The sequence below is a fragment of the Brassica oleracea genome, chromosome C9 (genome assembly GCF_000695525.1).
Source record: "Brassica oleracea var. oleracea cultivar TO1000 chromosome C9, BOL, whole genome shotgun sequence".
Classification (NCBI taxonomy): Eukaryota; Viridiplantae; Streptophyta; class Magnoliopsida; order Brassicales; family Brassicaceae; genus Brassica; species Brassica oleracea.
The window spans coordinates 43,814,882-43,839,664 of NC_027756.1; the positions used below are offsets into that span (position 1 = coordinate 43,814,882).

General features: G+C 36.0%; 4 protein-coding genes and 1 pseudogene across 5 annotated transcripts; 2 read left to right on the forward strand and 3 right to left on the reverse strand.

Moving 5' to 3' along the window:
- Positions 1 to 224: 224 nt before the first annotated feature.
- LOC106318283 (SRSF protein kinase 2-like) lies at positions 225 to 2,792 on the forward strand. Its single transcript, XM_013756188.1, has 4 exons — positions 225 to 851; positions 1,121 to 2,059; positions 2,121 to 2,168; positions 2,237 to 2,792. Exons 1-4 carry the CDS (start codon positions 648 to 650, stop codon positions 2,660 to 2,662), a joined length of 1,617 nt encoding a protein of 538 aa, XP_013611642.1. The 5' UTR covers positions 225 to 647; the 3' UTR covers positions 2,663 to 2,792.
- LOC106318285 (magnesium transporter MRS2-11, chloroplastic) lies at positions 2,782 to 6,390 on the reverse strand. 2 transcript variants are annotated; one of them, XM_013756189.1, is made up of 14 exons: positions 5,923 to 6,390; positions 5,557 to 5,629; positions 5,359 to 5,429; positions 5,116 to 5,201; positions 4,954 to 5,044; positions 4,635 to 4,703; positions 4,251 to 4,331; positions 3,985 to 4,150; positions 3,865 to 3,910; positions 3,695 to 3,775; positions 3,537 to 3,619; positions 3,307 to 3,350; positions 3,112 to 3,229; positions 2,782 to 3,014 (listed from the first exon to the last, which is right to left on the reverse strand). In XM_013756189.1, exons 1-13 carry the CDS (start codon positions 6,310 to 6,312, stop codon positions 3,134 to 3,136), a joined length of 1,377 nt encoding a protein of 458 aa, XP_013611643.1. In that variant the 5' UTR covers positions 6,313 to 6,390; the 3' UTR covers positions 2,782 to 3,014; positions 3,112 to 3,133. The 2 variants fall into 2 exon arrangements, with proteins under 2 accessions (XP_013611643.1, XP_013611644.1); XM_013756190.1 differs by having other exon boundaries at positions 2,836 to 3,033; positions 5,923 to 6,312.
- An 11,711-nt stretch (positions 6,391 to 18,101) lies between these two features.
- On the forward strand, positions 18,102 to 19,336 carry LOC106317652 (annotated as a pseudogene).
- Positions 19,337 to 20,055: 719 nt separating this feature from the next.
- LOC106317757 (probable disease resistance protein At1g58602) lies at positions 20,056 to 23,386 on the reverse strand. Its single transcript, XM_013755526.1, has 4 exons — positions 23,298 to 23,386; positions 22,304 to 23,209; positions 21,878 to 22,024; positions 20,056 to 21,800 (listed from the first exon to the last, which is right to left on the reverse strand). Exon 4 carries the CDS (start codon positions 21,760 to 21,762, stop codon positions 20,209 to 20,211), a length of 1,554 nt encoding a protein of 517 aa, XP_013610980.1. The 5' UTR covers positions 21,763 to 21,800; positions 21,878 to 22,024; positions 22,304 to 23,209; positions 23,298 to 23,386; the 3' UTR covers positions 20,056 to 20,208.
- On the reverse strand, positions 22,383 to 23,165 carry LOC106315113 (disease susceptibility protein LOV1-like). The gene is made up of 3 exons (XM_013752883.1): positions 22,981 to 23,165; positions 22,727 to 22,921; positions 22,383 to 22,674 (listed from the first exon to the last, which is right to left on the reverse strand). The coding sequence occupies exons 1-3, from the start codon at positions 23,163 to 23,165 to the stop codon at positions 22,383 to 22,385; spliced, it is 672 nt and encodes a 223-aa protein (XP_013608337.1).
- Positions 23,387 to 24,783: the final 1,397 nt, after the last annotated feature.

The following is a 24,783-nucleotide window of genomic DNA, read 5'->3' on the forward strand; positions in this document are numbered from 1 at the left end:
ATAATATGTGATGGATCATTTCTCATGTATAGTACAGATAACAGAATTGCACATGAACACATATTTACACCATTTAAATAATAACATAATAAGAAAAATAGTTAATTTCGAATGAAATTAAAATAAATTATTTTGTCATAAAGTGTAAAAAATAAATTATACTTTGATGTGAAGCCAACGAACTTTATGCTGTATTTGTAAGTTATCCCCCAATTATTATGTGCATTAGGGAATAAAATCTCATAATTCTCCCCTAATTATTGTACTTTGTAGACACTTCTGTCTGAGAAAGAGTCAACGAAAGCCCTAATCTGTTTTTGGACAGAGACACAACACTACCTCCTCCTGTCTTCTTCCTTCTGTCATCATAATTCGTGTTCCATTCCCACACTTATGGTCGATTCCTAAAACGTTGTATCTGCATTAATTTGATGCTCCAAAACCTCTGTCTACTTGGCTATCTTCTTCTTAAAGTCTCCAACTTTTAGGGTTTTAAAGGGATTTTCACAGATCTCGAAATCTCGCCTCGTCTTTAATCGCTTGACTATCTATCGAGATTCGCAACTACTAGCATAGTTTCTCGATTCGGGTCTCTCATCTCCGTAAAAAATCGTCTTTTTCTTCCTGGGTTTAGCTTAATTCAAGCGATGGCGGATGAGAAAGACGGTGGACGCATGAGTGACGCTAGCGATTATTCTTCAGAGGATGAAGGAACAGAGGATTACAGGAGAGGAGGCTACCATGCCGTGCGAGTGGGCGATACTTTCAAGAATGGATCTTATGTGATTCAGAGTAAGCTTGGTTGGGGTCACTTCTCCACTGTTTGGCTCGCTTGGGACACTCTCAAATCAGTAAGCCCACCTTCCACTTCTAGAGAGTTTGTTTGTCTCTGGTTATTACCCTTTTCTGATGATACTTGTGGATGTTGATTTGAATCTGTGATTCAGTTTATCAGAGATTCAGTTTAGGGTTTTAGAAAAGGAAGTTGCTTTGTTGGGATTAGTTAGAAATTTACAAGCTTTATGTTTGGATTCTCTGGTTATTACCTCTTTGAGGTTGTTGTATGTGTTTCTAGTGAACATACTTATGAATCTTGATCTTCAATTTCATTGTTTTGCAGCGTTATGTAGCTTTGAAAATCCAGAAGAGCGCACAGCACTACACTGAGGCAGCCATGGACGAGATCAAAATCTTGAAACAGATTGCGGAAGGTGACCCCGAAGACAAGAAGTGCGTTGTGAAGCTTCTTGATCATTTCAAGCACGCGGGTCCTAACGGGCAGCATGTGTGCATGGTCTTTGAGTATTTGGGAGATAATCTCTTGTCTGTTATCAAGTACAGCGACTACCGTGGTGTCCCTCTCAACATGGTTAAAGAGCTTTGTTTCCATATCTTAGTCGGTTTGGATTATCTTCACCGCGAGCTTTCGATTATCCATACCGATATCAAACCGGAGAATATTCTCCTCTGTTCCACCATCAACCCTGAGGCAGATGCTAGGAGAACCGGTGCTCCTCTTGTTCTTCCAACCGCTAAGGACAAGGCTGTTGCTGAGAAAGAGAAACCGAAGAGTTACACGTACAGTGCGGATATGACTAAGAACCAGAAGAAGAAGATCCGTAAGAAAGCTAATAAGAAGGTAGTGGTTGAAGAGGACGGTTCAGAGGAAAACGAGAGAGCTTCTAACTCCGAGGCGAAACCAAACGGAAACTCAACTGTGGAGGAGGGTTCAGAAGGGAGTTCCGAAAGAGCGAAAGAGGCAGAGAATGTCGGCGAAAAGAGTCGGGGCAATAGGAGAGGAAGTAGAGCTACTAGGCAGAAGTTGCTTGCGGATGTTGATAGGAAATGCAAGCTGGTTGATTTTGGGAATGCTTGTTGGACTTATAAGCAGTTCACGAGCGATATTCAGACAAGGCAGTATCGATGTCCTGAGGTTATTCTTGGCTCAAAGTACTCAACCTCGGCGGATATGTGGTCTTTTGCATGCATTTGCTTCGAGCTTGCTACTGGAGATGTTCTGTTTGATCCTCACAGCGGTGAAAACTATGAGAGGGATGAGGTATGCTTTCTCAAATCTTTTCATTCGTTAGGAATCAATACCAACACATTTTGGTTTACAGGATCACTTGGCATTGATGATGGAGCTTCTTGGGATGATGCCACGAAAGGTAAAGACTGAGAAACAAAGGGTTTAAATATGATTAAGAAGCTCTGTTAACGGGAGATTTGGATGCAGATTGCATTAGGAGGACGCTACTCGCGTGATTACTTCAACCGGCAGGGTGAACTAAGGCACATTAGGCGGTTGCGGTTCTGGCCACTGAGCAAGGTTTTAATGGAGAAGTATGAGTTCAGCGAGGAAGACGCGGTTGCTATGCAAGATTTCATCACTCCCATTCTTGAATTTGCACCTGAGAAGAGACCTACTGCTGCTCAGTGCTTAACGCACCCTTGGCTGAATCCTGTCCCTAGATCACTTAAACCGTTACCGAGTCCACAAAAACCCAAAGAAGAAGAAGATTCTACAGATGAGAATAAAGCCAAGGAGAAGGATGAGAGGGAAGCCATGGAGGTTGGCGTTGGGAATATAGCCATTGATGGGTCAGAGGAAAAGGTGTCAGCAAGAGCAGGTCGTCAATCTGCTCGTGATCTTCGCACTTGAGAAAACAAAGTTTTGGATTTGTCTTTCGAATCACTTCTTTGGAGATCAAGGATTTAGAGTGTGTTTGTTTTTTTTCTCCCTCGGCTTGTTGGAAACAAAAGATTTGAAATTTCATTGGCTTTCGAACCAATCCAGATGATTCATTTATTCAACAATACCAAATAGTTTCGTGCAGAGTGTAAGCAATGAGGACATAACTCACAGTTCATCGGGGTTCAATTGAGACAACACAATAAATATATATCTGACATTTTATGAAATCACCGGTCTCTAAGTAACTTACTACCAAGGTGGCCTAATGCCACATTGTGTTGTCTGATGAAAAGTCTCTTTCTTCACGGATGTTGTTCACCTGTAACATATATGTTTATCTTGAGCTTTCTTTATCAGTTTTAAGCCCTGGTTTTAAGTAAAAACGGAAAGGGGAAGCAGAAAAGATGCGAGTTTACCTCTTCTTTCACCATTGAAAGTTCAAAAGATTTTGCGTTTACGGAGATAGGAATACATGAGGAAGAAGCCTACTGCAGCTCCTAAGATGATTCCGCCCGTTGTTAGCCAGAATGCAAACTGCGAATACGACAGAGACTCTAATGAGTTAAGTGATTGTTTAATATATTGTTGCTTCATGAAGTTTTATGACTTACAGGTTGTTCTTCAAGATAGGACTTCAAGTTCATTCCAAATATACCTGCGTGCACCCCCAAACAAAAGGTATAATTAGCCATCTATAATGAACATGGGAAAAATAGGAATTGTTGGCTGTGACAAAACGTTGATAGAGCAACGCTTCTTTGAAAGGAGCAAGCCTCCCTATTACAAGTTTAAAGGTTTCTAGAGAAAATGGAAGCAAATCATAAACAGTTAGTGAATGTACCTGCGACGAGAGCACCAGCTGCAACGCAAAACGTTCCGACCTGAAGAAGTAGTTCGAATCTGCTGACCTCAAGTCTCCGAGAACTGAGGATAAGATACAAGAATAACAGTAAGTGCCTAGTAGATTAGGAGAAATAACTGTTTCGTTATCTTCAAAACCTTAGATTGACAGCAATTGAGTCTTCCATTTCCTTTGCAGAATCCAGAAGCCTTTCCGCTTGACCATGGCATGACTCGCATCTGCACATACCAATCCATAGAGTTTCACTACACAACATATCCATATGCTTCAAGACTAAAAGTTTGTGGCGTGGAATGAAAAGCAAGACCTTTGCAGATAGTTCTCCAAGAGCATTTCAATTTCCTCCTCTTCTTCTGCAAGGAACCAGGCAAAGAAAATCAATATCGATAAACTCACCTAACTTTGGTGGAAACGTTTGCGGTCTTACCTTCAGCAATCTGCTTATCTAAGGGCAATGAACACTCCATGTCGTCATTTCCTCTTCTAAGTGTGCAGTTTCTTCCCATGATGCATATGCGGCGTATCTCATGTGGATCCTCTAAGAGATCAAGGAGCATTTGTCTAAGAGCTCCAGCTCTCGAGCCCAATTCAACCTATTTTAAAAATACAATACAAGGGAACGAACATTGAGTTCCCTGAAGCGAACAGCTGAATCAAGAATATATACATACATAATGACTAAATGAAGTGTACCAGTCTTTGTTTGCTAATACGAAGCTCCTCCAATATATCAGCAGTTAGGCGGTTGGGCAAAACCTCAAGAAGAACTTGGACCTGAGTCAAATGGCAGAAAATAAAGATTTAGAGCAAAGGGAGTGGTCTTGAAAAAGGCATAAGTCAAATGTTTGGACAAAACTACAGTGTCTCATGCTCAGTGCAATGTGATATTTACAGAATTCAAACTTATACATAACAAGGAAAATGCATTGTCCGTCTACAAATGGACGTGTCATTTTCCATATCAAAACTCAGTCCAATTTGGAGACATAGAAGCATCCAAATTGTGGAGAATTCATAGTCCAGCAGCTGAAGTGAAGAAGATCTAACTGAAATATACTCACTAGTATGCATACTCACACGGGGTTCTATATCCATAAGCCTCTGCTCTAACCGCTGTATCCTTGAGATTAGCGCCGATTCCACAACCTTTTAAGGAAAGCCGCAGTCATTAAAAGTCAGCAACCAAGATGATAGAAATCATTATGAACTCATGTTATGTAATATGTAGGGAGGGATGAAAATATATATTCAGTTAATCCAATGACAATGGGGTGGGATCTATATCATGATCATGATATTTTATTTTAGTTACAAAATCTAAGTTTATTCTTCTCAACAAATTAACAGGAAAGTAAAGCATTATCCCATAAAGTTATTTGGATGAGCTAAAGCTAACCTCGAGTTCAAAAGGCATAGAGGGACCTCCATTCATGCTTCTTGGGTTGATCCGAGGCATCAGAGTATCAACAAAAGCCCTTCCTCCTCTCCTGATAAATAATTTTGGATGAACGCCAGCGATACTTAACAAAAAAGAGTAAATGATATGAAGAATAATTACCGGTTATAATCAAAGATAAGGACACGGTCTCGCATTGCTATTGCACGCAGAGAGCCCAGATTAAGCAGAATTGCATGTTCACGAACCTAAATAACATGTTAGAAAAAGGGTTTCACCATTTCTCACATAGAGACAAATATACAGGACGGTTCTCCAACTCCTTTGTGGAGGGTTCGTTACTGTAGAAAGCAAAATGTACATGAGAGACTATAGAGACGTGCTTGTTTAAAGGCTACTACATACCAACAGAGATGGCATGGAGTTAGTCATAAACAGTGAAGGATCAACGCTTCGGATATCTCTTGGCCGAAGACCTGATAGAATAAAAAAAAAGTAGACTTTATCATAGCGGTAAATAAAGTTACAAACTGTTAGCAACATAATGTCATTTGATACCACAAATGTAAATGGTGGAAGAAGTAAAAAATGGTTATCACAAACCACTGGACTTGAGAAGCTGTCGTCTGCTAATCTTCCTTGTAGATATTGTTCCCGTCGCCTTCACTTCAACAACCTTTTATTATTATTACACAGACACAAGGTAAGAAACTTTGATGAGATACGAAGAAGTGACAGCTTCTAAACCTAAGCCCAAAGCTACTCAGAGGTTTCAGACACTAAGGCATGGTATATATCCATTATACCTATGTTTTTTTACTATATGTTCTTTTACACATTACCATTAGGAGCCTAAGTAAGAAGTCTTTGTTCTGTAATAAACTTCCTTCAAATTCAAAGAAACCATATCTCTGAGAATTCTAGACATGCAATCATCAGATAAAAAACAAAAAGAAGAATTCATAAAACCTCATAAACTGGCTCGCGAATCCCCAGAGAGGTAGAATCACTCGAGGAAGATACAGTAGAGGAAGAAGAATCGATCTTCTTTCCTCCACCACCGCTGACACTACCATCGTCGTCGTCGTCGTCACCGCTAACGTTAAGAGAATCGTAATCGCCGACGAAATCCTCGGCGGTTGTTGGAGATTTTGCTAAACACTTGGATCTCGAGAGAACCTTGAGTGTTTCGAAGCAGATCATGGATCTATTCAGCGCGGATAAGTGGAGAGAAAAGGAAGAAGGAGGAGACGATAATGATCCAGGAGGAGGGAGAAGAAAATGAAGAGAGGAAGGATGATGATCGGAGGAGATATTTACACGAGAAGTGAGTGTCGATGGAGTTGGAGTTAACGCCATTGTTGGAGAGATTCTTCGTCTTTGCTCAGCTTTAAGGATACAAATTTAGATGAGAAGAAGCATAACAATATCCAACTTTTATTTTTTTTCTTTTTAATTATTTGTCACTTTCGATAAATTATACTAAAAATTACAATCGGTATTTTTTTCAAAATTTATTCAAAAGGATAAGAATCTCTCATATTTACGGCACAAAGTATAATTTATTTTATTTCGCTATGATTTATAAACCAACCAGGTTTTTGTTTAACTAATCAATAAATAATTAATGGGTCGTTAGCCGTTAATTTTGTGGCGGAGGATTAGTTTGAGAAAAAAAGTTCACGCGTGAGGATGTGTGAATTATATTTTTTTATGCCACCTGTCCGGTGTTCTTTTCACTTGAACAGTTGATTTTTTTTTGTTTTGTTTGAGAGGGGTGTAATCGGAAACGAGAAAATTGTCATTTAAATCACCAACTATGTTAAGTTTAAATGACGTCGTTTTAATATTTTTTTAAAAAATTGTATTTAAAAGGAATCGAATCCGTGACCAAAGCTACACTCGTTATAAACCCGAATCACTAGATCACTTACAATTTTGTTAACTTGAATAAATACTAATAGATATTATTATTAAACCTCCAAATCATCTTCTCCTAACCTAAATCCCTAAATCGATTATTGCAAGGAGAAAATGTTGAAGAGTGTAAATCGCTAGGCGGTAACTATGTCCTCTATAGATGACTAGCTACAAGTTAGATTTTTCGAGGCCTAGGTGTAAATGAATTATTGAACTATTTTATATTTTCCTTATATTTATATAAGATATTTTAATTTTTGAGTTTAATTATAAAATTATTTTGATAAATTATCAAAATTAGATATACAAAACAAATAAAATTAGACAAATGTGTGGATTAATAGTAACATTATTGCTTATTTTAACAGATTTAGAGTAATTTAGATTGATTTAAAATGATTTAAACTGATTTTGGAACAATTTAACTTTAAACCAATTTGAGTCTTATAAATCGGATTTTTAAATTAATTGTTTCGGCTAAAAATTAGTTACCGTCGAGATGGGTGCCTAAACACCGCCTAAACCAAGTTTTAAGACCATGATATTTTTGGGAGGCTTCAATTCCATCTCTTTGATATTTTTTGGAGGCTTGCAATATTTTCATCTTCTGGTTTCAGAGCTCCCTTGCTTCTATAGCTGCAACATTCATAGGCATTTACATGAGAAACATTCCAAGTTACACAATATTAAGCTTTAAAAAACATGGATTTGTACCTCTTGAGCCTCAAATCCGGGTTGGAAAGGAAAAAATACAATTACTTTTACCACTAGATCATTTTAATTTTTTTTTGTAATTAAAAAAAATATATAATTAAAAAAATATATATTCTGTGTTCAATTTTATTTAAAAAAAAATAAAAAAATATAATTTCTGGTTAATATTTATATATTCGAACAGACCGGAACCAGTTGGAACCGATCTAAATCCAGACCGTAAGTCGACCAAATACGCATTGGATACATTTTTAAATAGTCGATTTATCCATAACCGACCTGAGTGTCCGAATGGAGGAGTGAGACAAGTGCAGTTCTCCTGCACATCTAATTCTCCCGCACTGCATTCACCATTCACCATTTTCTGTTTGTAAAAGCAGTTCAAGCGGGAGATCTGCATGCAGTTCAATATTTTTTGTCTTTTTGTGGAAAAAGCAGGAGATCTGTATGCAGATCTCATCCGCCAACATTTGGTAGTGTTGATCTGCTTTTTTTTTTGTTTGGTCAATAAATAACTTTGTTACAACACATAACTTTAAAAATATATTTATCTACTTTTATGAATACAATATTTTTATTTTATTTTATTTACAACTTTAACAATACAAAATTATCATTCTCTACTTATTATTTTTTTGTCATATAATATTTAATTTTTATAAATAAGAAAATAAAAGAAGTATAAGTATCTTATAAAACATTTACAGACATTTCGGCCGATCCTATAACATCTAAGATATTTGTTTAAATATCTAAGTGTCATTTTTATTGTTTTAATATGATATATAGTTTTGAACTAATTTTGCCATTGATAAGTTACAATAAATTATTTGATATGGTTATCTCCTGCATGATTCGCTTGATCTGCACTTGTCCTGCTTGATCTGCACTTGTCCTGTTTGATCTGCATGATCCGCTTGATCTGTCCTGTTTGAACTGCTTTTACCATTTGAGTATCCAAAATCTCAGTCCTACGTAATATTATTTACTTCACGAATACGTGTCTGTCTTATTGCCTCCTAATAAAAGGGGGAATCATTTTTTTTTGCAAAAATACAGTTTCCAATATCTACAAGCCGTGTATTTTGTGTTAATGTCAGTAACCATTCTTAGAAAACATTCAGTGCAAGTCTACGTTGTAAATTCGCGTCTCAATCTTTTTGATAAACCATCTGAACCAAATATTTGGAGGGTGTTCTATTGTTTATGGCTATAATTTGGTTTTTCTTTTGTTATCGTCATCAAATAACCATCTGATTTTGCAAAACATTTATTTACTGTATACAATCTTAATTTCCCTACTACGTGTTTTCCCACAATTTTACGGGTAGTTATATTATATAAAAATATATATTATTTTTACACTGTTATAATTTTTAAATAATAATTAGAAATTTAAAATTTTAATTTTTAATTTCAAATATTTGGATAATAAAAAATTTCAGTATATATTTTTAGAAGATATGTGAGATTTAAAATAGTTCAAAAACATAAACCTTAGTCATTAAAAATATTTCTTTTACAGAAAAAAATATTATAATTAATTGAGATAATTGGTTGTACAATTACTTTATATTTTAGTTTAACACATGAAAAACCAAAAAATGCTCTAGCTCTCAAAAAAAAAAAGAGTGAGTTTTTTTTTTGTGTAACACCAATATCACTAATACAATGATCGGATGCTTTTATCATGAAAGATCTTTTGTAAACGGTTTTGTGTGGGCTTTAAAAACATAAAAGTTATAATAATTTCTTACCTAAAAATATAATTCTTTTATATAATAATATATAGCCATTAAATTTATTTCTATAAAAAAATGCTAAAGTATTTAATTTAATTATATATAACTAATTGATAAAAATAAAGAAATTGATAAAACATATATATTCTTTCTCTAATTCTACAATTAGTTACCATAAATCATTATTTATAATATGATTTGTGTTATTTGTTAATTTGTATTAATTAGTTCTAGAGTTACCTTTTATTATTAGATCTGATTAAAATAATAACTAATAAATGTTAACAACCAGTCAAATTATAACTATTTTTTTTTTAAAAATAACCTATTAAAGACACATAATTAAAAGTCAATTAAGTGACTTTTCAATTAATATATAGTAGGATTTATCTCTTTAAAATTAAAGATAAATTTGGTTAAGGTAAACATAAAACCATGTATTATGAAAATAGTAGTTTAAGCAATTTTTCTTATAATTTGTTCCAAATCACACTTTCTCACTCATTTTTTTTTAATTTAGTGTTTTACATAAAACTCAAATGGGTTAAACAAACAAATTCTTCTTTAATTTATCTCTAATCATCACACTATTTTATCAAACACTAACTCATTCAACCAAATGTTTTTAATTAAAACTAATCATAGTTTCCATATCTTTTGAAATTATTGTTTTAATTTATTTTAAATTAAATTAAAACATACCTATATTAATTAAATCTGCTTAACTAATAAGAAAAAATAATATTTCATTTTTTAAATAACTAAATATCGTTATTTTAGGCATATATACTTAATATTAATGTGAGATCCAATATTATATGAAATAAAATGTTTTTATTTGTACAAATTTTGTTAAAATTTTATTATAGTGATGCAGGGAGACCCGGTGGAGTCTTCAGAGATTGTGTGGGAATCGGAGATCCGCCTCAGTCTCTTCAGCTACGCGATGAGGTGGTGGAGAACCCGATGGAGATCACTCGAAGTGAAACAGGGAAGCAAATGGTGGTGGAACCTCAGACGAAGTCACAGGAGGAGGAGGTAGTGGTATCCCTCGCATAACAGGGTGCCCCGGGAATTCAATCAGAGATTTGTAGAATTATGATGATTAATTGCTTATTCTGGAATTGCCGGGGGGCAAATAAACCCAACTTCCGAAGATCGATTAGATATATTCTGAAGAAGTATCAAACCGACTTCCTTGCATTGTTCGAGACCCATGCTGGTGGAGACAAAGCAAGAAAGATTTGCCAAAACTTGGGGTTTGATAGCTCCTTCCGTGTGGATGCTATTGGCCAGAGTGGTGGAATTTGGATTCTTTGGAGGGATCAGTTGGGAGTGATCACGGTGTTGGAATCGTCGGATCAGTTTATTCATGTGAAGGGGGTGTTTGGGACGGAGACTTTACACATTATCGCTGTCTATGCGGCTCCTACGGTTAGTCGAAGAAGCGGTCTTTGGGGACAGTTGAAACGTGTACTAGAGAACATTGATGAGCCGGTGATGGTGGGGAGAGATTTTAATACTATTCTCAGTGTAGATGAGCGAACTGGAGGTAATGGTAGACTATCACCAGATTCTTTGGCGTTTGGAGATTAGATCAATGATCTAGCCTTGGTGGATATGGGATTCAAGGGAAACTCGTACACCTGGAGGAGAGGTAAGGATACGAGGAATTTCGTGGCAAAGCGATTGGATAGAGTCTTGTGCAGTGCACAAACTCGAGTGAGATGGCAGGAAGCCGAGGTAGCACATCTTCCTTTCTTAGCATCTGATCATGCGCCACTCTACGTACAATTGGAACCGGAGCAGAAAGGGAATCCGAGAAGGAGACCATTTAGATTCGAAGCTGCGTGGCTTAAACATGATGGGTCTAAGGAGTTACTCTCAGCATCTTGGAACAGAGAGATGAGTACTTCAGGGGCACTGGTAGCTTTGAAAGTGAAGCTTAAGAAATGGAATAAAGAGATCTTTGGGGATGTTAATAAACGAAAAGAAGAACTGCTTTGTGAGATCAAAGAAGTTCAGGAGGCGTTGGAGAGAAACTCGTCTGATGCTCTATTATTAAGGGAGGAGACACTACATAAAGAATTTGATGTCGTGTTAGAGCAGGAGGAGGTACTTTGGTATCAGAAATCGCGGGAGAAATGGATAGTACTTGGGGATAGAAACACGAATTACTACCATACGACTACCATTGTACGGAGAAAGAGAAACCGAATAGAGATGCTGAAGGATGACGAGGGTCACTGGATTGACCAACCAGAACAGTTGGAGAAGCTTGCAATGAACTATTACAAGAGACTTTATTCGACAGAGGATATATCTCTTGACACAGAGAAGTTACCCATGGTGGGGTTTACGGAGCTCACACGGGATGAACTGGAGAGTTTGAATAAACCTTTTTCGGCAGTGGAGATGGAAGCTTCAGTCCGGTCAATGGGTAAGTTTAAGGCTCCTGGACCAGATGGTTTTCAACCCATCTTCTATCAGGAATCATGGGATGTCGTGGGGGAATCAGTGACACGTTGTGGGCTTGAGTTTTTTCGAATAGGAGTTCTTCAAGAGGACATGAATGACGCAATGCTGGTTCTTATACCCAAAGTTCTGAAACCAGAGAAGATTATGCAGTTTCGACCTATTAGTTTGTGTAATGTTTTGTTCAAAACAATAACGAAGGCGATGGTGATGAGATTGAAGACACTAATGTCGAAACTAATAGGTCCAGCCCAAGCAAGCTTCATCCCGGGGAGATTGAGTACTGATAATATTGTGATAGTTCAGGAAGCAGTTCATTCAATGAGAAGAAAGAAAGGAAAGAAGGGTTGGATGCTACTTAAGCTAGATCTTGAGAAAGCTTAAGATCGTATCAAGTGGGACTTCTTAGAAGACACTCTCCACGCAGCGAAGCTACCACAAACATGGATCACATAGATCATGGAGTGTGTAATGAACCCAAGTATGAGTCTACTCTGGAACGGGGAAAGAACAGAAGCTTTTATACCTCAGCGTGGCCTTAGACAGGGAGACCCTCTTTCTCCATATCTATTTGTGCTATGTATGGAGAGATTGTGCCATCAGATTGAGCTCTCGGTTGCAAATAAGGAATGGAAGCCAATAAAGTTATCTAGAGGTGGCCCATCGGTATCACATATTTGCTTTGCTGATGATTTGATCCTGTTCGCAGAAGCTTCAGTAGCACAAATCCGAGTTATACGAAAGGTACTGGAAAATTTTTGTGGAGCATCGGGACATAAGGTCAATTTAGAGAAATCTCTAATTTTCTTTTCTGAAAATGTTCATCGAGATTTAATTACTCTGATCAGTGATGAAAGCGGAATTAAAGCAACAAAGGACTTGGGAAAGTATTTGGGTATGCCGGTTCTGCAAAAGAGGATTAATAAAGAGACTTTTGGTACAGTCATTGAGCGAATGTCTTCAAAACTGGCTGGTTGGAAGAAAAGATTTTTGAGCTTAGCAGGAAGGATAACTCTTACCAAGTCTGTCCTCTCATCGATCCCGGTACACACAATGAGTTTGATAGCTTTACCCATGTCGACGCTGAACCAACTAGATAAAATTGCTAGATCGTTTATCTGGGGAGTGTGGATGGGAACCGAAAACAACACTTGGTTGCTTGGGAGAAGATTTGCAAACCAAGAAGGGAAGGGGGTCTTGGCATACGATCAGCAAAAGATATGAATATTGCTCTCTTAGCGAAGCTCGGTTGGAGGGTGTTGAATACACATGACGATTTATGGGTACAGATCTTGCGCAAGAAGTTTCGGGTAGGGGAGATACATGTATCATCATGGTTGGTGCCTCAGGGAACTTGGTCTCCGACATGGAGGAGTATAATACTGGGAGTTCGAGCTTGTGTGGTTCCAGGCACTTGTTGGATTCTAGGAGATGGTCGCAGAGTACGCTTCTGGAAAGATAATTGGCTGATGCATGAGCCATTACAGAGCCTGAGTACAGTGGACATTCCGGAAGAGTTATTGGAGGCAAAGGCTCGAGACTTATAGCAGAGTGGGAGAGGATGGTTAATACAATGTATTGAACCGTATATTTCAATGGAGCATAGGCTATGTCTGGCTTCGGTGGTAATTGATGACGTCACAGGAGCTAGAGATAGAATGTCGTGGGGAGGCAGTAAAGATAGACTCTTCTCAGTCAAATCAGCGTATGCATTATTGACGAAAGATGAGAAACCGAGGCCAAATATGAATGCTTTTTACGATAGAGTGTGGCGTGTGATAGTACCAGAGAGAGTCAGAGTCTTCTTATGGTTGGTTTCTCACCAGGTTATCATGACAAACATGGAGAGGAAGCGTAGACATTTGAGTGACAATGGGATGTGTCAGTTATGTAAGAGCGGCGATGAGACAATCCTTCATACCCTTCGCGATTGTCCGGCATCAATGGGACTTTGGAGAAGGCTGGTAGATCCGAGCAAACAACAGAGATTCTTTGATCAATCACTCTTACAATGGCTTTATGAAAATTTAACAAGTGCTCAGTCAGCTAATGGGGAGCGGTGGCCTACAATGTTCGCATTGACAGTGTGGTGGTGTTGGAAATGGAGGTGTGGATATGTTTTTGGAGAAACCGGGAAAAGTCGGGATAGAGTTCAATTTGTTAAGGACAAGACGCAGGAGGTGATTCTAGCGAACAATAAACTGAGGTTACATTCAGCTGTTGGCTTACGTGAGGAGCGACATATCAAATGGCGAAGACCTTCAAATGGATGGTGCAAGTTAAATACTGATGGAGCTTCCAGAGGAAATCCGGGACTGACTACAGCTGGTGGAGTTATGCGCAATGAGAATGGGGAGTGGAAAGGAGGATTCGCGGTTAATATAGGTATCTGCTCAGCTACATTAGCAGAACTGTGGGGTGTCTATTACGGCTTCGCTATAGCATAGGAAAATGGGATACGGATGCTAGAGGTGGAGGTTGATTCTGCAACTGTGGTGGGGTTTCTTAAAACAGGGATTCATGATGCTCATCCCCTGTCATTCCTAGTACGCTTGTGCTATGGCTTTATTTCGAGAGACTGGTTAGTCAAAATTTCGCATATGTATAGGGAAGCTAATTGTCTAGCAGATGGATTAGCCAACTATGCGTTTTCTTTATCTTTTGGTGTTCATTACTTTGAATTGGTTCCGGAGCATGTTGCTTCCATCCTGTTGGATGATGTTTATGGGATTGCTAGGTCCCGACAAGTTTATTTGTAATAGGTTTGGAATTGAATAAATGATAGGGGACCTTTGTCCCCTGTCGCCTACCAAAAAAAAATATCTTTTATGGTAATTTTTGAAGATACGTATATTCTCAGATTGTAAATTATGGACAAAATTTTTAATCGTAACCAAATGACCCAATTCAATAACTTAAATTATTAGCTGATTAACTTTTTTCAAAAAATCTATTCTTATTTTTGAATGTTTCTGCCTAAACATGTATTTGTTTTAAAAAAATCTCAATATCAAACTTGAACTTTATATACAACTTTAAATCAAAATATTTATAATATAATTTAATAAAACCCACAGGTATACTTATAACTATAATATTTATATTTTAATATTTACGTTATCAAAACAAGTTGGCAACACACACAAAAATGCACAATTTTATAATTTACAAGTGGAGGCTAAACATATTGAAAAGACACATGAATGTCAAAACTGAATAGCGTATCAATCGAAACATACAAAATTAAGTTTATGGCATTGTCAAAAGTTAAAAAAAATTCTAAACAAAAAAACAAACATCTGCACAGGCGTGCATGTCAAAATCTAGTTATATAATAAAACACAAGTCACATGACCAATAATCTTCTGACACATTTGACTGTGTTTTAAAAAAATTATTGTCAATAATTAAAAAATAACTAATGCAAAAAAAGGTTAGAAAACAATCGACTTCAATTTATTGAAACTGCAAAACCTAAACTCCTACAATTCCTCATATCACGTTCTTATTTAAAGGATAAATCATTTAATCTATAACTTCCAGTAATGCCACGATTTCAATCAGTTTGAACTCTTTATATAACTTGCACCAACTAATTCCATCTCTCTTTTATTTCCCGTCGTCTTATCTTCTTCATCTTCATCTTCTTTGTTTTTGTTTTGAGCGTAGCAAAAAGTTCATACAAGTTTATGCCTTGCTTTTTTCAGATTCATTTTTTTCAATTAATACTCTCTGAACCTTTTTGAAGGTTTCATGTTGAAGATAAAACTCAATATACTAACAGAAAAACAGAGCTTAGTTCGACTGAGGTAACAACAAGTATATATATGAAGCGACTATATACAAATTAGGTATTTACAAATCTATTTATTATGGTTTAATTATTTTACAGATATGTTTTATTATAGAAAACATATTAGATATCTGTTTTTTTTTGTCTGAACAGATCAGAAATTTGTTTTTCTGGTGTCCACACATATATTATAAATCTGTTTACGAGTCTTTTGTGTCACCTTATGAGTCTATTATACACAAGATATATCTCTTTTTCGTACAAAATTAGAAGCGTTGCATTCAAACACTGACCCATAAAAAAATTGAAAACGTTAACACGAAAATGGCTAACCGGTTTTATGCTGAACTTCTAATTTAGGTGTTCTTTTTATCCAGTTCCAGAAAATATAACTAATACAATGTTTATTTTGATAAAAATAACCAAATATTAAAAAGAAATGTCCGCAGACACTGGTCCGTGTGTGTGTGTAGCAACTCTGAATGAGGGAAGTGAGTTTTATAATATGGAGTCTTGCAACTCTGAATCAAATCAGCGAGAGTTATTATGCTTTCATTGAAGCTTCTTAATTAGATTAAAGATTCTCGCTTTCTCATTTTGCTGTGTTTTCATATGGTGGTGTGTTCATATGAAAAATTTTCAGCAAAATCACAATTAAAAAATATAGCATAAATATATGTATTGTTCAGTTTTGAAATTACTAAAGTTTGCTGCAGCATGTATGGGAAAAAATCTGATTCAAAAAGAACATATGAGGGATCAGATAAAATTTTGGATATATATGTTTTACAGTAAACTTGGCTAAGGTTGAACTTCAACACGATGGATTAGGTAAGTAAGATATGCACAACCTTTGACATTTAGAATTTAAAGTGAAAATATTTACTTTATAGTCCTTAAAAATATTAGGGCCATTAATAATTACACCAAAAAAGTTAGGGCCGTAATCTTTAATGCAAAAAAAAATATTTTTGACCATCTAATTTGATGAATGTGGGTTAGTCAAAATCTTCTGTTAACTCAAAAATAAATTTTAATTTCTAAATATTTTTCTGTAATTAATTTTGAAATTTCTGAGGTTCTTGTTATTGGATAGTTGTAACAGTTATCTAAAACAATAAAATAGTATATTTAGTTACAATAGTATTTTTCCTGAAAGATTTTAAGTAATAGTTAAAAAAACTGTATTCTTTTTAATAATGCAAAATAAATTTTGTTGATGAAAAAAAGCAAAAAATTTTTTTAAACTTTAAATGTAAAAAATCAAACAAACTATCAAAATTAATGTTGGTTTATTTTTCTATAAGTGTATGCTTTCCAAAAACAAGTTAGGTAATTAACCATGAAATGACAATAGAATTGTTATTGTAAACTACAAGAAAATAAATAGCAGTAAATTTAATAGATTCATTGCATCTAAATTTACATTATGCTAAGTTAAGTATTTGTATTCTGTATGAAATTAGTGAAAACATTTTATGGATCAAATAAAGTATTTTAAGTATATAATACGTTTTATGTACTTTTTGAAAATACTACAAACATGTATCTAATTTATAATGATATCAGACTTGTTGCTTTACCCCTTTCAACGGCTTTGATTCAAAGCAAGCACCTCTAATTTATGTGCAACTGTTCATATACTATTTCAAAATGAGAATTTATTGTGATTGAAAATTATGACAAAAATCATAACATTTTAAAAAGGTAAATTGATCCGTGCTTAGCACGGGGGGTTAATACTAGTAAGTTCTAATCTAGGATATTTTTAGAAACTCTATTACTTAGCTGTCAAACTATAAGCGGTTGTAATTAAAAAAAATTAAATTTACATATTTAATAAAAAATAATAAACTAATATTAATTTTTATCAGAGAAACTTAATTTGAGAACCTAATTGATAAGGTTGGTCTTAAATATGTGACAAAATAATAAAGCTGTCATTATTTATTAAATATTTGGCCAAAGAATAAAAATATATAATTTCTAGTATAGTCTATTAAAATTAAAAAAAATGAATCAAAATTAAATCTCCAATGCTAAGATTTATAGAAGGGTATTTCAAAAATTAAATAATAGAAATGGAAAGTATAAAAGAGAAGTAAAATATTTTGGGGAATAACTCAAATGAAAACTCTTGAAATACTTTCTAGAGATATTTGAAACCATGTGTCAACATATTGATTATATTAATTCTTACAAAAAAAAAACTAGTTATTTAAGATATTCATCTGAAGATACTAAGAATGTTCAAAGTGCCTTATGGCAAAATCGTATTTTTTTATGAGACGGATTTCGTAGTAATTATATTATAACGTTCTTTTAAGTTCTTTTGATAACAAAAGATTTATAAATTCAATAAGCATCAAAAATAAATCAGTAATGAAAAAACAAGAGATAATTCTTTATGGAAATAGAAAGTGGTTTATATTTGTTGACAAAAAGAAAGTTTTCTTCTAAAACTAGTTTATATAAGCGGCTTTTGTGTGTTCTAGGGTTCTATCATGGCAGCCATGGAACCGTCACCAACACGTGACCTAGCTCACGACCAAAACTCCCCAAAAAACATTCCATTTGACTTAATTTTTGAGATACTCTCGAGACTTCCTGCCAAATCCATCATCAGATTCCTATCAGTATGCAAGCTCTGGTACTCTACCATCCGTAGCAAAGATCTCGCAGACTCTTTCCTGATTCACTCAAAGACTCGACCACGTCTACTTTTCACCTTCAAGCACTTCGACTCCCGGAAACGTTTCATCTTCTCAGCTCCTGAACACGGCACGGAGGAAAACTCATCCACAGCCAGACACGACATGACAATGTCGGACCTCGTCTACTACATCAAATCTCTCCCTGTGAACGGCCTGATATGCTGCACGCGTGGTTCATCGATAGCCGTTTGTAATCCCACCACCAGACAAATCTTGAAACTGCCTGATGTTACACTCAACGAAAGAGACATGTACGCACGTCTCGGTTACGATCCTGTCCAAGACCAGTACAAAGTCTTGTGTGTGATGATGCATGACGGGTTTGACAGCCGCACAAAAGACAATATAGAGCAGGAGCATTTCGTTTTCACATTGGGATGTCAACAACAAGAGTGGAGAAAGATTGAGTTCATCGACGTCGGAGATCCTTACACGGATGTCAAAGGAGGGATTTGCATCAGTGGTGGTATATATTACGTAATTGGACATAAAAAGATAGCTAGGTTCGATGTTAGATCCGAGAAGGTGGAGCTTATTAACGCACCACAAGAAGATATGTTAAACGAAGAGGATATCAAAAAAGTAATCGTTTACCATAGCTCAGACGATATCACAATCCCATAAACGCTCACTGTTGGACTCTTGTAAACCACCAAGGTAAGTTAGGAGGAACGGATTATAAGGAGTTCTATCTTATGCGTTTGTGGATTCATGAAGAGGAAGATGAATCATGGAACATCATGACTTGCGATGTGCCTACGGAGTGGGGAGATTTGTTTAGAGACAAAGGACTGTCTTCTACGGGAGATATTCATACAGGAGAAGTTATGTTGGTGTCTGATACGTTGGAGTCATCTAAGCCTTTCACTGTTTACTATTACGACATGATCAGAGAGAGTTTCAGAAGTGCAACAGTGGAAGGTATCGCGGATAGTGAGTTTAGACGTGGTATCCACGGTTTTGGTAAGCGTAATCGTGATATGTTGTGTTTTCCAGGTCACATTGAGAATATCATGTTCTTCTAACTCTAGTACTCTTGGTTGTTCATGAGCTTCTCATTTCTTTTATTGATCATTTGCTTCTAGTTTTAAGGTTGGACCTAAGATTTTGAGGCCATAAACATTTTAATAAACTTTTTTTTACAATTTGAGACATGTTTATATATAACTCAGAAAAGTTTAGGAACTCAAGGTTAATGTTTCACTTGGCTATGTCGAGAAACGATTATGTCTCTTTTCTTTGGAGTGTACTTTGTTATAGAAGACTAAAGATAGAGCTGGAAATTTTAATCATTGCCCGCGGGTCCCGCCCCGTTTGATCCGCCGCGGGGCGGGTACGGGTCGAACCATTTGAAATTTTTAAATCGCGGGTGCGGGTGCGGGTCGAGATTATTTTGAGCGGGGCGGATGCGGGTCAGCCGAATTTGAATCGCGGGTACCCACCAACCCGCAAATTAAAAAAAAAAAACATTTTTGAAAAAAAAACATTTTTTCGTAAAATATATAAAAAACAATAAATATTTGTATAATTTTAATTATAAATATATTTTTTTAATAGTATTTTTTAAAAATAACTATTATATAAATAATAATTATTGTTTTTGTTTGCGGGTTATGCGGGTCGAGTTTTTGAATCGAAAAAATGATTCGACCCGCGGCGGGGCGGGACGGGTCGGGGTGGGTTGACCCGCGAACCCAGCACTAACTAAAGATACAGTTTGAAAGAAGTATCATAATAATCATTCTGTTATTGTACTTCTTTATCATTCGTCACTGCAATTGTGAAACACAACATAAGATACATACTGTATCTTGTAGTAATCTTCTCCACCTTGGATCAACTTATCCTTGAATGCATTTTCCATCCATCCAACTCTCACCTCCTCTAAACTAGTTATCTACCTTAACCCATCAGGAAGACTCTTCAACTTTCTGCAGTCATTGATCTCCAAATGACAAAGACAAGGCATGGACTCTTCTTCTACAACCCATTCCTCAAGGTTGTCGAGTATCCAAAACTCTAGAGTAAGCAGTTTAGGGAACCCGGCTTTCGAGCAGACCATTTTCCTCCCTGTGAATGCATTCAGCTCTAGACTAACAATCTTTAAACTGTGTAGCTTCTCAAGAACTGGCATTGGATCCTCTTGTAGGACACAAGAGGATAACGAAACAGAGGTGATACAGGAAGGGAACTGAAGTTCATTAGGTAACGTTTCAATCTCTATATCTAACCTTAGCTGGTTAAGTCTTTGGAAACCAGAAACAAAGGCTCCTGCATCGATTTTGGAGGGTTGGACTTGTTCTTGGCCGTTTCTTTTGTTGTATAACATTAGCTCCTCCAAGTGTTTCAATGATGCACCGAGGGACAAAGGTAAGACTCCTTCTGCAAGGTTACCATAGGCACAACAGACCCACAAAGTTCTGAGTTTGGTCATATTGATTAGATCTTTGACGCTACTGTGCTTTAATGAGAAGTTCTTGAGAGTCTCCAACTTCACTAAACCACTTAATTCCAGCTTTGTTTTATTGCTGAGTTCATCAGGTAACATAAGATACCTCAGCTTCTTCATCTTCTTTAAGACATCTGGTATGTGAACCATTGTCTCATAAATCTCTAAATCCAAATAAACCAACAACTCAAGGTTTCCTAGAGAAGATGGTAATACAGACAAGTTTGTCTCTTTCAAACTCAAGTACCTCAAGTGGATGAGCTTCCCTATGCTCTTATGTAACTTGGGTCTTCTGAACTGAGCTCCAAAGAGATCCAAGACTCTAAGAGATTCTAAACCTCGAAAACTCCGGGTTGATAATATCCAAGGATGGAAGTCTCTAGTGATATACAAAAGGGCCCTTGCTTTGAGGTTTTGAATCTTCCTCTGCTGAAATATAACAGGTTCATTTTCATCATCATCAACTAAATGTACAGCAACTCTTCGAGTACTAGTAGCATCCAAGACACTGCTCTGAGCATTGAAAACTTGCATGAAACTTTCTTCTTTGGCTTTAAATAAACAGACTTCTCTAACCACATCATGTAGACGACAAGATTCTATTCTTGATGTCACAATGTTCCTCTTTCCTACTAAAACCATACTCCTCTTGACCAACTTCTCGAGATAATCCTCTGCGACATCTACAATAGTACTCTCTTCACTTCCCACCATCACTATCCCTTCTGCGACCCAGTAATTAAACAATGTCTCTGTTTGTATCTCATGATCTTCCGGAAAATGAGCAAGGTAAAGAAAGCAGTGCTTCAAATGAGAAGGTAAGTCTTCATAACTCAAAGTTATCACATTAATTATCAAACCACTATTTTCCCCAATCTCTCCTGCGATGTGAGATCTGATATTGTTGTGTACCTTTCTCCACTCGGAAGCTGTACGTTTTGTAGCTAGCAACCCTCCACGAGTTTTTACAGCTAATGGTAACCCTCCACAGTGTTTGAGCATTTGTTGTATCTCTTCCGTTAAATCATCAACCTCAAACTCTACACAAAATATAAGACTCTTTAGTTCATTCCTTTTAGCATATGGTTTACTTATGTACTTCCATAAAAAGACATACCTATATCATTTCTCTCAATCAAAGCTATCTTTTGAAAAACTTCCCAGCTATCATCATGAGTTAGGAACCTAGGCCTAAAGATAATGCATCTTAGATCTGGATGCAAACCAACACTCTCATTCCGAGAAGTGAGTAAGATCTTGCTACCTGCAAAAATTAACCATACTCCAAAATCAGACACCACAGAGAAAAAATGCAACAAAATAAAAAGCATTTTGATTCAATGTCAGTGATTAGCAGTGTTCTAAAAATCGGCATAGGCAGCAGTAAATCGGGCCAAAACAAAACGGTTTTTCTTGAAAGATTTTTTTTGAAAAGATCGGTCTAGACATTCAAAAATCGATCTAGACATATGCCTAATCAATAATCATCTATAGAGCACCTAGTTACCGCCTATCGATTTCTTGAACATTGGTGACTAGTCACCTGATCTATGTGGAAAAGCTGGCTTTATAAGCTCCCAAGCTGCACTGCTCCATACATCATCAAGCACAGTCAAACATCTCTAAGTTTCAAGTAGTTTAAAGAGCTCATCTTGTAGTCCAGAAACTGTCATTTCCACAATTCTTTGTTCCTCGTTTTTCGGCATAAGGCTCTGTAATATCCCTCGCCACACATGCTTTTGCCTACACTCTTGTGAAACAAACACCCAAGCAAATCCATTGAAACGACGCCGGACCTTCTCATGATGAAAAACTTGTCTTGCAAGAGTTGTTTTCCCAATGCCGCCCATACCGCAAACAGAAACAACTTGAACTCCATTCTCTTCCACGAGATGACCAACTAGTTTCTCAACACTATGTTCCACACCAACAAGACTGCTTTCAGAGTACGCTAGGAAAAGATTGCCTCATAACTCTTTCCGGTAAAGTCTCTTGATCTTCTTCTTCTTCAACTTTGTTTATAATCTCTCTAACTCCAAACGTCTCCATATTGTCTATAACCTTGGAGATCCTTCTGCTTATGCCTCTGATCTGAGAGCTAAGCTTCTGATGAGCAAATGTGATGCAAGAAACTCTCTTTAAATGCTTCTTGATCCCTAACCTTTCTTGGTTTATAAGAAAGCTCTCGATTATATCTTCAGCATCATACACAATCTCTACGATCTCTTGTACGCAAGTCTTAACTCTCTCGCTCTTGCTTCTGCGTCTTTCACGAAAGATTTTAGCCGTCTCAGATCGTTTTGCAGCTCGGTGGCTTGTTCTTGGACTGCTTTGAGCCGATTGGATTCTCGAATGAGAAGCTCCCAGAGAAAATGCAAACCAAATGCAACCACTGCGTCTGCCATTAATGCTCCCTACCTCACCTCACAAATGATTGATTCTCCTTTTTCTACAAAATAATGAGTTCTTGTTTTTTTTGAGCAACCAAAAATAATGAGATCAAATTGAAAAAGAATAGAGCTTTCTCATGAATCTACCTCAAAAATATCAACAAAGCTCTCGCTTTTCAGCTTCCCACCGAGAGAGGTTTGATTCCAGAGCTCAACGATGAGGAGGACGATGAAACGGTTTATCTTTCGTCAAAGTCAATGTTGCAATCTGGTAAGCAAAGTCAGCATTTCTGTAGTTGACTTTTAGATGGGCTTCTAAAGTCTAAAAGCCCACTAAAATTCATATCTTTGAAGTAACTCGAAACTGTTTTCGTTATCTTGTGTTCGTATATGTAGTCAGGCCCGTGCCTTCCATAAGGCTAATGAAGCAAGAGCTTCAGGCCACAAAAAAAATTATAATTTTTGAGGCCACATTTTCAAAATATTAATATAGTTGAGTGGTTAAAAATATTGTTTTTGACTTCTTAGTTTAAGTATTTTCTTTTCTGTATTGTGATTTTTCTTAAACTATTAAATGTCTCTGTTTTTATATTATGTTCACATTGTATTTATCTTTTGTTTTGGATAATTAATTTGTTATTTCTTTTGTTTCTATTATCTTTGCTATTTATAACCGTTTGTTATCATTGGGGGTTTTCTAATCTCCATCAATCATTGCATATGAAATTATAGAAAGTAAAGAAGAATGTAATGTGATTGAAGGTGTAGTAAGTGAGAAAGAACTAATGTTAGAATATAATGGTTCAAAAATATTTTTCTCTAAAACCTTTTAACAAAAAAAAATGGTTCAAAAAACTACTAAAATGTTATTTATTATTTGTTAAAAACACTAAACATTATAGGTACATTATCAATTAATAGTCTACTATTCATCTAAACTTTTTATGCAGGACTAAACAAAAATATGTTTTTCTTAAAAATAAAATATTGTATATAATATGTTAATAAAAATATCATTAAATAGCATAGGCCACTATTTATAATTATGCTTTAAGCCACAAAATATACTGGGACGGCACTGTATGTAGTAACATATTTTTTTAGACACTAGTAAATGATGATTGGATTAATGTTGTAACACGAGTTCATAGGGTTATTCATATTCTACTTACCTTAAAATGGACTGTGGTGCTATATAAATGGTTTATAAGAAAATTAGTTTGTTGTTAGATGGTTTAACAGAAGGATTCGATGAATTGGTGGAGACAGAGAGTAGTATCAAAAGTATAATGAAATAAAGGCGTTGATATGTCAAATATTTCAGGCGATCAGTATATTTCAAGTGAAGACTGAAGATTATATTTTTCGCTTTTGTCTGACTTTATCGATCGAGCGCGGGCTTGCCAATACCGTGTCGCCACTTGTAAAGTTTTCTTCATGCACCGCATTGGTCGTCAAAAGAGTCCTTTAAACCTTACAGACTAACTGATTGATTGATTGTAGCCAAACATAAGCAACAACAAACCGAACCGAATCTGAACAAACCATATTATATATATAACTCAATCAGTTCAGTTCGGTGTGGTAGATAATAAACAAAATATCAATATTGTAAGAAATAAATTTCATTTTT

Excerpts from the sequence above, each read along its gene's own strand:
- LOC106318283 (XM_013756188.1), top strand. The coding sequence starts at position 648 with ATGGCGGATGAGAAAGACGGTGGACGCATGAGTGACGCTAGCGATTAT. Across the intron at positions 852-1,120 it reads CTTGGGACACTCTCAAATCA|CGTTATGTAGCTTTGAAAAT; the intron begins GTAAGCCCACCT and ends ATTGTTTTGCAG. Across the intron at positions 2,060-2,120 it reads AAAACTATGAGAGGGATGAG|GATCACTTGGCATTGATGAT; the intron begins GTATGCTTTCTC and ends TTTGGTTTACAG.
- LOC106318285 (XM_013756189.1), bottom strand. The coding sequence starts at position 6,312 with ATGGCGTTAACTCCAACTCCATCGACACTCACTTCTCGTGTAAATATC. Across the intron at positions 4,332-4,634 it reads TTATGGATATAGAACCCCGT|GTCCAAGTTCTTCTTGAGGT; the intron begins GTGAGTATGCAT and ends CATTTGACTCAG. Across the intron at positions 4,151-4,250 it reads GTATTAGCAAACAAAGACTG|GTTGAATTGGGCTCGAGAGC; the intron begins GTACACTTCATT and ends TTTTTAAAATAG.
- LOC106317757 (XM_013755526.1), bottom strand. The coding sequence starts at position 21,762 with ATGCTCAAACACTGTGGAGGGTTACCATTAGCTGTAAAAACTCGTGGA.
- LOC106315113 (XM_013752883.1), bottom strand. The coding sequence starts at position 23,165 with ATGGCAGACGCAGTGGTTGCATTTGGTTTGCATTTTCTCTGGGAGCTT. Across the intron at positions 22,922-22,980 it reads AGACTTGCGTACAAGAGATC|GTTAGGGATCAAGAAGCATT; the intron begins GTAGAGATTGTG and ends AAACCAAGAAAG. Across the intron at positions 22,675-22,726 it reads TTACCGGAAAGAGTTATGAG|TGTTGAGAAACTAGTTGGTC; the intron begins GCAATCTTTTCC and ends TGTGGAACATAG.